Source organism: Chaetodon auriga, chromosome 12 (assembly GCF_051107435.1).
Source record: "Chaetodon auriga isolate fChaAug3 chromosome 12, fChaAug3.hap1, whole genome shotgun sequence".
In the NCBI taxonomy this organism is placed as follows: domain Eukaryota; kingdom Metazoa; phylum Chordata; class Actinopteri; order Chaetodontiformes; family Chaetodontidae; genus Chaetodon; species Chaetodon auriga.
The window spans coordinates 10112868-10123737 of record NC_135085.1 but is presented as its reverse complement, the minus strand read 5'-3'; the positions used below and the strand labels follow the sequence as shown (position 1 = coordinate 10123737).

At 40.6% G+C, this 10870-nt stretch overlaps 1 protein-coding gene across 1 annotated transcript; it reads left to right on the top strand.

The window, feature by feature from the left end:
* Window positions 1–3166: 3166 nt before the first annotated feature.
* On the top strand, window positions 3167–10698 carry gtf2b (general transcription factor IIB). Its single transcript, XM_076745206.1, has 7 exons — window positions 3167–3237; window positions 4783–4895; window positions 6948–7081; window positions 7402–7548; window positions 8209–8338; window positions 8998–9279; window positions 10161–10698. The coding sequence occupies exons 1-7, from the start codon at window positions 3221–3223 to the stop codon at window positions 10292–10294; spliced, it is 957 nt and encodes a 318-aa protein (XP_076601321.1). The 5' UTR covers window positions 3167–3220; the 3' UTR covers window positions 10295–10698.
* Window positions 10699–10870: the final 172 nt, after the last annotated feature.

Here is a 10870-nt window from a genome sequence, read left to right as displayed (position 1 = left end):
AAGCAGGTAAAATTCACTAAGTGTGTTAGATTTGCTGTTTTTGCAATAGGGCCAAATGTTTGCTCAGAGTTGAGTGAGGCTGTCTTGTCAGGCTGTCTTGTCATATCAGCTTATGGTGAACTGCTAAAGAATCCCAAACATGGACAGAGTGGACAAAGTGAGTGGATTGGGATCAGTCACATGAATTCTTGGTAGAAATGTCTCAGTCATCCCCAGCACAACTTGTCGAAAGACATTATTTGTGATAATAATAATAATTTGTGATGTTACATGATATAAATGCTGATGTTAATTTCAACAATGGCCTTAGCAAGAGCTATAGTGCTAATGACCTTGACACTGTCTTTATTGCAAACCTCTATGTGCTTATCTGACTGTGGTGTGGCATGCAGTTGGTGTGGTGAGAAGAAGGGAAAAACTATGTTGCAATGGTTTGGTTTGCTGTCACACAGGATGGCAGTAGGAGCAGTGGTTGGACAGTATGGGGTTTCCCCTCTGTCAGGGTGACGGGGCCAACAGCCTGGGACCCTTGGCAACCAGTTCAGTGTGTTCAGAATTTGCTCACTGAGATATAAATTATGCAGCATGGACCTCCCTCTCTCATTTGTAAAGAATACGCTGGGTAATGTCACACACCAACACCAGCTTGTGGTTTACTGTAAGTGCACATCAGATATACAGTAGACCTGTGAGGTCTCTGTGCGGAAGTAGCAACAAATAAACAGTCTTTGAAATTTTGGCCAAAGCCACAAACCAACAACAAACCCAAACAAGCCTGTTTCTATAGTAATTAATTTCCTGTAAGCATGGTAAGCACTGAGTTCTCTCACCCACACACACCTACACACACACACACACACACACACAGTGGGGTAGGAAATTCAGGATTAGGTAAGGGTAGGTGCATGTTGTTTGAAGGGTTATGGGTTGGGAAGAATGGCGACAATGAAGGTTTCCCAGGTACAGTTAAACAAGAATGAGTGTGTGTGTCACATTACATACATTGCTTCAGGTGTATGCTCACAGGCTGTTTGCTTGCGTGTTAAGCCTTTGTTATTACTCTACACACAGTAAGGGTAATGGAAGGTGAGGTGGTGTGACATGATATTGCAGCTGGGAAATAATGAATAAAGAGCTCCTGAGGCACAAAAGTATACACTGTGTGTATTTGAGACAAAGACTCAGAACCAGACTGAGAACACATGCCATTTTTTCTCCTGTTCTGACACCAGCATTATGGTCTCAACATTGAATCTATGTGAGTGCGTCTCAGGGAAGCATTCAGACCAGAATCAGTTGCAACTGCGCAGTAAAAAAAAAAAAGAAAGAAAGAAAAAAAACTGAATGCCTCATGATGCACTCATTAACATAATGAGTTTTCTTCCATTGTTTCTGCAGCAGAAAACAAACACATTTGGGTCCTGCTTGTCATTTGCAGTCCTGATGAGATTACCACATATGGGCTGTTTTTTTCACCAGGCCTGCATCAGACATCCACATGACTGCGAGCTGCCAGCACCTGCCAGATGTCAGATTGGATTGCTCAACCCAGATGATGCACACTCAGCAAAATGTGACTGCACTCTAGGTCAGCTGAGTGTCATTTTATATGACCTCAAACATACAAATTCCAGTAAACTTGACTGCTGAGTGAGAGATCAGTGCTGAATGATCTGTCCATGAAGACTGATCACTGTAATCATCATCCTGAAACAATGAGTGTCACTGTTGAGCCAGGGCAACTTGACAGACATTTTTATTTAGCTCCACCTGCTGTTGTCTTGACGCACACTGACATTCTTGACTTTTTGGGGTAATGGTAACGCGTTCAAATTATTTATAGTGAACTCCATTTTACTGAGATGTTTTGGAAGGCCATGGAAAGAATTAATGTATGCTTATAAGATAGATATTCCACAGATATTTTATTTGTAGGCAGATTTCTTGTTCTGTTACTGCAAAACTTGACTAAATCAATGACTCTTTGTGGCACTGTGTGGATTCCTTCATGGGCCTGAAGTGTGATGTAGAGGAGCAGAGCAGTCACAGATTGGTACAGAGTCAGAGACACAGGCTGGCACCATCAGACAGCAATATCACAGGCTTTTTTCTTTTTTATTACAAGGCTTCTTAGGATAAGTCAGTACAATTTAGAAATTAGTAGTTGGACAGAAATTTTAAATGTCCATTAATATTACTTTCTCATAACAATCAAAAGGATCTATTTTGTTTTTCATGGCAAGCCAATAATGGGCTTGTGTTTCTATGTAGGGCAACCAAAGTGAAATATAAGGTCTGTGCTTAGGTTCTGCAAATTTATGCTTCTATTACTTCTATCAGCCAGCTTGTTTTATTGGTGATGAATGCTTTTTTTAACAGCTTCTTCATTTCTGAATCATTTCCAAGGAAGTCTCCTAGAAATAATGTAATTTAGTACTAATTATAGGGAAAACAGAAACACAGTTCAGTTGGTTCATCTCCAAGTAATAAATTCCAATTAATCGCTGGAGTAACCCATAGAGTTTCAGTCAGTATACAGCAGGTCAGCTTATCATGAAAAAAAGTTATGAAATACATCTACAGACAAGCATATACTCGGCCTATACACAAAGCATATTTAGAGTTAAGTTTCAAATAATAATGAGCAACTATTAAGTTACGTTTATATGCTTTTCTTTTAAGGGAATTCTCATTTTCCCTGTAGTTAGCATGACATTAATGTTCTTTCCAGAGACCCCCAAAGAGAATTACTTATATTATGTCAACATACCTATTCACTAAAGTTTGATATTTTTTCCACCTGTTATTAAATTGGTATTGTATGTATGTGTGGTATTGCATGTTTTCTTACTGGTATTATATGTAAATTGGTATTGTACTGTTTCTTTAACGGTTTATCCATGGGAGTCTTGGGCGTACCCTAGACTCCAAGATTTGTCGGCATCTTACATAGAAAACAATTCAAATCAATCCAAATAATGTATTTGAACATCCTCAAGTGTAATACCCATGGTATGATCATAGACATTAGAAGTGTTGGTTTAGAAATAAGGACATCCTGCTTTTTCAACGAACAACGGTTATACAAACGGGGGCAAATGCGGACTAGTTTGGGCCTAACGGATACCCCTACTCCAAATGACACGTGATCAGAAAAAGTTATAAATAGAGGTGCCGCATTCAATTGTTTCTTTGACACACGGGCCGAGTGAGGAGTGATATGGCGTCGACAAGCCGGTGCGTAGTCACTTCGACCAAATATAATACCTCTTCCTTTTTCATATGTGGCTCTCAATGTAATTTTGTTAAAGCTACCGATTTAGACATGGCGAGAGATGCTAGTACTAGTGTAAAAATATCACGGCCTTCTTTGCGTCGTTAGGTATACGGTGTATTGTGATAGCAGCTAGTTAGCTAGCTAGCTTGTTGGATGTTGCCAGAAGTCACTATCTGTATCTGTATTCCGTTTCACTCTGAAACCTTTGTGCTGGCGTTCAGTAGCTTCAGGTGATGGTCACAGTAACGTGTCTTCATACCGTAAACTTGTTTTGCCGCCGTTTTAGTTCTTCAAGGTAGGCTTTAATTTACGTTACTAGCGGTAGAAACTCAAACTTATGCTAACGCACGTCATTACGTATTGTCACCTGTAAACACATCCAAATGTTTTCTGTGCAGCCTGCCTCAAGTTACATTTAACCTTTACTCAACATTCTTGTTAGTCAGCCGAAGGTTCTCTGAAGTTCAGTATTCCGAGAAGACACTTTGGCTTTAGGTGGACACGCTGCTTATAAGTGTCAGATTGTCTTTTCTCTAACCATATTGCAACCACTGTCATTTTGGAGAAATGCTATTCTGATCAGTATGTAAATGGAAAGGAGAAACTGGAAAATGCAAGTGTTGAATAATGTTGGAATAATGTTTGACGCCCAGTAATTACAACATCTGTTTCCCTTTCGCTGCATCACCATTACGTTTTGCTCATAGATGGGTTTGATCCAAGATTCAAAACATACCTGTTACGATAGCAAGACGATACCTGACTATTAATCGACCAATCAAAGAGCCCATCCGAACATAAATCATAATTGCAGATTTAATCCTGGGGTGTTGGACAAACTAAATAAGCATTTTGAAGACATCACACAGAGAAACTGATAGTTTTCATACCATTTTATATCATACTAAACAATCAATGGAACAATTGGCAGAATAATCACCTAGAATATATGAGTAGCTTCTTTTTTATGATTGGCTAATTGATTTATAGTTTGATTTTCCTTTATGTCTGCATTCGCATGTTGACATTGCCCAAGCCAGCTTCAGCCACCTTTGTGCTGTGTCTGCTTGGCCCATCAGTTGGATCAATACACCCATTATAACATACAGCAGTCACTCTGCAGGATGTGTCATGGAAGAATATTCTATCTCAGCAACAAAAGGGTTAAAGTAACGTGACAGTGTAAAACTATGTAACTTTGTTTTTGAACTTTCCTCCTTAGGGTATGAGAATGGGAATTAGCTCAGCTGTTTTCATTTGTTTGTCATTTACTCTTGTGGGCGATCTTTTACAAGTCATACTCCGCTGGCAGCGTGACTCTTCATTATTTTGTGTTGTTTTGTTGCTGTAAATTGTGTTTTGTGTCCTGAATTCATTGTGCACTCTCTCTCTACCCAACCCCATGTTTGTTTAATTTTCCTCTTTTTTTTTCGACTTTAATTTTTCTCGTTGTTTTCCCGCCTTTTGAACACTTTGATCACTTCACTGTTGTTCTGCTTCTGTAGTGGAGATGTTCTGGCCCTTCCCAGAGTTCAGTGTCCCAACCACCCTGATGCCATACTGGTGGAGGACTACAGAGCGGGGGACATGGTTTGCCCTGAATGTGGCCTTGTAGTAGGTCAGTATGTACAGCATGAACACATGCACTTATGCGTTTGAATCGTAGAGCTTTTTGTGTCAGAAGACATCCTTCCTTTCCATTTTGGTTTCCTGTTTCTTTATCTCTTCTTCAGTCAGCTGAACTCTGTCACAGTCAGATAATGAAACTCATGCACACACACTAAGGTTGCTCAGCACGCGTCTTCCTGGACCTGTTTGTTTGGTTTTATTCTGCACCTGCATGTGAACATCATCTGAGTTGATAGGCTGAACAAAGGCACAAGTGTGAAGCTGAAATCTGGAAAAGTAAGCCAAGGTGAACATAGTTCTCTGTAATGCTATTCAACCTGCATCTTGATAATAATCTGCAGGATCTAGCAGTGCTACAAGTCTTCCCCAGTTTGTTGTATTTAACATATTTTGCATTTTGTCATGCGGAGGTGAGAATTTGACATCTCTGCTGACGAGACTTCTTTCACCACCCCAGTATAATAGAGGCAAAAATGATTGTTGCAGATTTTTACTATATAAAACTACATCTAAGCAAACTCAAATTGGTCTTGTTCCAGAGACAATGTCCGTATTATTCTGGACAATCCACAGGTGTCACTGTGGACAGTTTTGTTTAATTTTCTATCATACTTAAAGTGGAAAATATTCTCTGTAATTTAAGTGATCTGACTCTTCAGTGCATTACTCAAGCTAGAGACAAGAATAATAAGCACAATATGAAGAAACACCTGTGTACGTTCATTGTTTGGCTAGAAAAATGTTAAGATCCAAAATTATTTTTCAGTTTGAGCAGAGGGGTATGTGTAGTAGGTGTGGTAAAAATGAAGGCAAACAAATTAACGTCAGACAAGATTTTGAACCAATACTTAACAGTTTGTTAGTTAGTGAATCTATTCAACCTCTCATTTATCACCAAGGCATATGCAAGCACAGGTACAAAGTGTATGAAGCAAAAAACCCTTTTGACATGTGATGCAGACTGTAAGACAAAGCTGTGAGAGAACACAGAGTTCTGCTCTAATGAGCCCCCTGAGCACAGACCGGGTCAGATGGGAGACGAGAGGCTCCAGCCGCTCTCTGATGCAAGCTAAAGTGCCCTCAGTTCCTGCTCCCTTCGGTTCAGCCGGCCTCTAAGGAGATGAATGTCACTTTGCCTCTAGATATTAGAAAGGCTGATGGATGGTCATCAAAAAGAAAGTCTTAACAGGATTAAAATATGAGAAATCTAATCCTCAACCCTGCTACAAGGTTCCAAGAACAGACAGTAATGATAGCTGGAAGAAAATAATGGCCAGACAATATGCCCTACCTTTGTCACAGCTATTGTCTTCTTTACATTTCAGCTTTGATGCAGTTGAGTGACTGGACATTTGCTTAGCTCACGTATTATTTTTTATTTGTGCATCACAATGTACAGTGATAAGAAAATGAGAAGCGAGAACAGGGATGACTTGTAAAAATGCTTCAGATCTACATCTATCTTATTTTAATTCTTAATATGAATTCTATTTATTTATTTGATCTAATACAGTACTTTTTCTGTACATGTGTATGCATTTTTAAATGTATTTTTCTCAGCTACCTCATGCCATCTATCCATCTATGCATCCTGACATCAGTGGCATGTGTACATGGACACACTCCTACCAAAAACGCAATGGTATTATGAGTAGGATTTGTTGGCTGTTGTTTGTAAAAACAAGATTCAAAATTGGCCCCTTCTCCCCGGCTCAACGGCTCCTCTTGGATGTGTGCTGCTTACGATCTGGTGCCTGGTGGCCATGTTTGTATAGAGTCCCGCCCTCACAACCTGTGTGCTGTTATTGTCTTGGGGCAGAGCGCCATTGCACAAAAGTTGGTGCCCAGAAGTATAATGAATATTTACAGTATTTTGAGACTTTGACATCATCAAAAACACAAATGAACCCTACATTGAAATAAGCGTAAATGTTGCAACGACAAATCAACTGTACCAAGTAAAGCTTGTTGCTCTTGTGCCACCTTTTTTGCTTCTTATACATTTTATTTATTTTAGATTGTACTAACCATTTCTCCTCAGGTGACCGTGTGATTGACGTAGGCTCAGAGTGGAGGACGTTTTCCAATGAGAAAGCCCTCAAAGATCCATCCAGAGTGGGAGATGCCCAGAACCCTCTGCTTAATGGAGGCGATCTGACCACAATGATTAGCAAGGTAAGAGACGGTTTTGCCCAGAGTTCAAAATGAGCCCTGCTGTGTGCGTTCTGTTCAGAATTACAGTTGTTCCAAGATGTTGGGATTTGCAGCAACTATCGTACCTGTGTTCAGATGTACAGGTAATGATATGCTGAGAAACATTCATATTAATGTTAGCTCATGCACATTTCTATACTGAGTTCCAACAGTGATGCAGAAACTGTCACTGTTTAGTCACATCTGCAGTCACAATAAACCACATCCACAAAGTTATTATGTCTTCTCTTGAAATACAAGAATGCTAAATTTTACTGATAAACATCCACTGTTTCCACCAGGGAACCGGCGCAGCTAGTTTTGATGAATTTGGTAACTCCAAGTACCAGAACCGACGGACCATGAGCAGCTCTGACCGGGCCATGCTCAACGCCTTTAAAGAGATCAGCACCATGGCAGATCGCATCAACCTGCCAAGGAACATCATCGTAAGTTTCTAAAAAGACACAAATGTGATTCTGTGATGTGATTTCAGAAAGATTCTCCTGCAGCAGCTGCAACTGACCAAACAAATACCAGAAGCAAAAACAGCCGTGCAGGCGCACACACTCCTCTACCTGCTTTGGTTCAGACACAACCAGCATTTAGTGAGCAGACAACTCTGCTAAGAATGTAAACTGTACTTTTGACAGAGCAAAAGAAAGTGCCCATGTGTGGGAAAAACATATTGAGCAAGAGAAATAAAAGTTCGCTTTCTGTGGTAATTGTGTAATTCTCTGGTATGTCATTGAAGTGTGTGGAAACTACACTGCAGACTGGAGTCTCTGCTAAAGTTGCCAAACACACAAACCTGTCTCACTGGAAGTTATTATAGGTTGGTTGAGGACATGGTCATGTCAGTGTCTTCTGTGTAAAAGGGTATGCAAGGTCTGTGGTTCCATTAAGTCAAAGTTTTTCTGTCATGGGCCCCTTCAGAAGCTGAAAAACATTCATGTTCCCCACCCCACAATTTTTATCAGTCATTAACAATGATGAGAAGGCGATGAATAAAAAAGGATCCAAGCTGAATTTGTGAAAATGGACACGAAGACCTTTACTAGGAGGATGCAAACAGTGTGTTTGCTGTAAATGATGGTTTTGTCTTGCAGGACAGAACAAACAACTTGTTCAAGCAGGTTTATGAACAGAAGAGCCTGAAGGGTCGAGCCAATGATGCCATCGCTTCAGCCTGTCTCTACATTGCCTGCAGACAAGAGGGTGTACCCAGAACATTTAAAGGTCAGAATGAATCTTTTTCTTTTCTGATGCTCTCTGCCATATTATCACGTTACGGCTGCTCTTGAGGAATGATTGGTGGCACAAAATCAAAACAGACTGAGGCACTTTTTAAAGCTGCTAGCATGTAACTGAAGACTAACTCATTTAATAATGAGTCATTTTATTCAAATTCAGGATTTTGTTAAAGAAGGAATATGACGACAGACAATCCGAGCTTCATTCAAACGTTAAAAAATGACATTCAGCCCTAACTGAAACAAAGTTTGCTGCGTATGCTCAGTTTGCTCAGTTCACCTTCGCTGTATCGTCTGACTGGTTTTCAGGGAGTGCAGAAAGAAATTCTGGATATGTGACGGTGTTATGTTGATATTCTTTGAAAATTGCTCTCTCTTTTTCCTGGAAGAGGTACAGACACAAAATCCCTTAAGTGTTTCTCAGTGGGATTTAATCTGCGGTGTGCAATTTGCCACCATTTACTGAAGGCAATTAGATTCCTTTCCCTATGGTTTCAAAGAAGAAAACATCCCATGTATAGAAGTAAAGGTGCACAACTGCTGCACTTAGTTAAAATAAAGATTCAACAAGGAGGCAAGAAAAATGCTGAAACAGACTAATTTCCTTCACTCCATCTAAACAAGCTTCCTCCTCTGACCCCCCAGAGATCTGCGCTGTCTCTCGGATCTCCAAGAAGGAGATTGGCAGGTGCTTCAAGCTGATCTTGAAGGCGCTGGAAACCAGTGTGGACCTCATCACCACTGGAGACTTCATGTCCCGCTTCTGCTCAAACCTGGGCTTACCCAAACAGGTGCAGATGGCCGCCACCTTCATCGCCAGGAAAGCCGTGGAGCTCGACCTGGTGCCCGGCAGGAGCCCCATCTCAGTGGCTGCAGCAGCCATCTACATGGCCTCCCAGGCCTCCGCAGAGAAGAAGACTCAGAAAGGTGAGTGATAATACTGTAAGAATACTATCCATAGCCAAATGTTGTGTGGAGACCAGAGGTGGAGGAGGTTTTCTGGCCGTATGACCGAGTTATACTCACATATACTGGCAGTGGAGGTCTTTTTTGGTCAAACATCATTGAAAAACCTACTGAAACCTGGCGAGCATAAATTATAAACAGCAGGATAATTAGACCTGATTCAAAATGTAGTTGACCCTCAAAGAGAAAGAACACCAGTGCAGGCAGCAGCATGATACTGCACCATTAAATGATCAGCGGCGGTCAAACAGAGCAGGGCGCTGTCATTTTTCCCAGCACGTCACCATGTCTGCCTCAAAAGACCCCTTTTTCTCCTGTGATGACACTGAAACAGTCCAGCCGTGAGTCCACTGGGGTTTCAGATAGACTGACTCAGAGCCGGGACGCTTATTAGGCTGAATATAATTTGGACCAGGACTGTCTCAGATACCAGTACGTAGAACAGTATTGCCCATTAAAGTAAAAGTGTGAAACCTCACAAACGTGAAAGTAATGAGATGTAGGTGAAGTTAAAATATATATTCTTTTACACCTGTGATTGAGCCAAACAGCACGGAAATAGGTAAAGCTGAGAGTCGACATCACGTCTGAAAAGATTGTCTCATCAGCCAGCCCCCCACCCTGTTCAGGCGTCTTTGAGGAGGACAGTGGTGTCCCTTCAGCTCCACATCTGACTCATTTTCCTGACTTGATCAAAAAAAAGTAGATTGTTGCTGTTTTATTTTAATTCCACTCTGTAGATTCGAGCTGCAGAAACTGCTCCAGTCATTGTTTTAAAAATGCAGCAGGTTTCAGATTGTGTACGATTCAAGAGCTGAACCTGGTCTCTGGTGCTTCCACAGAAATCGGAGACATCGCCGGCGTTGCAGATGTTACGATCAGACAGTCGTACCGTCTCATATACCCACGCGCCGCAGAACTCTTCCCTTCAGACTTCAAATTTGACACACCTGTCGATAAGCTGCCACAACTGTGAAAACGACTCTCTCTCTCCACGCTGATGTTTTTCTGCTGTACTTACAGGATTGTATTCTTTAATTAAAATCATATTTGTGTTGGATTTGGAAGATTTCTCTTGGACTCCTAATACTTCAAGCCCTTTGTCAAGGCGCTCTCACAGGAATAAAACGGACACATTCCAGCGCTTAAACATTTTGCAGACTGTACTTACAGTATTTCATTTGAGTGTATATACTGTATCATGTATATATGTCCAAGTGGGAAAATGTAACTGATGCTTGCAATTTTAGGCTGGTTTCATACTGTATACATAAAACTTTGTTTTTGTAGAAAAATGACCAGGTTCTATTTTGTTAGTTTGTTTGAATTGTTTCAAGTAATTTAAAAAAAAAATAAACGATTTTCATTAAAGCATGGTAATCAGCTCATGGTTTGGATAAACTTTGTTTACATAAAACCTTTTTTTTTTAACCATACCTGTGTATTCTAGATTGTCTTCAAGGGAAACCCTGCCGTCCTCTTTATGAACACACATTAAAACTTTGAAATAGTGAAACTAGTGTCAGAGGTACAAATGAGAGCAAAGCCACTA

Excerpts from the sequence above, each read along its gene's own strand:
- gtf2b (XM_076745206.1), top strand. Across the intron at positions 4,896-6,947 it reads TGAATGTGGCCTTGTAGTAG|GTGACCGTGTGATTGACGTA; the intron begins GTCAGTATGTAC and ends ATTTCTCCTCAG. Across the intron at positions 9,280-10,160 it reads AGAGAAGAAGACTCAGAAAG|AAATCGGAGACATCGCCGGC; the intron begins GTGAGTGATAAT and ends GTGCTTCCACAG.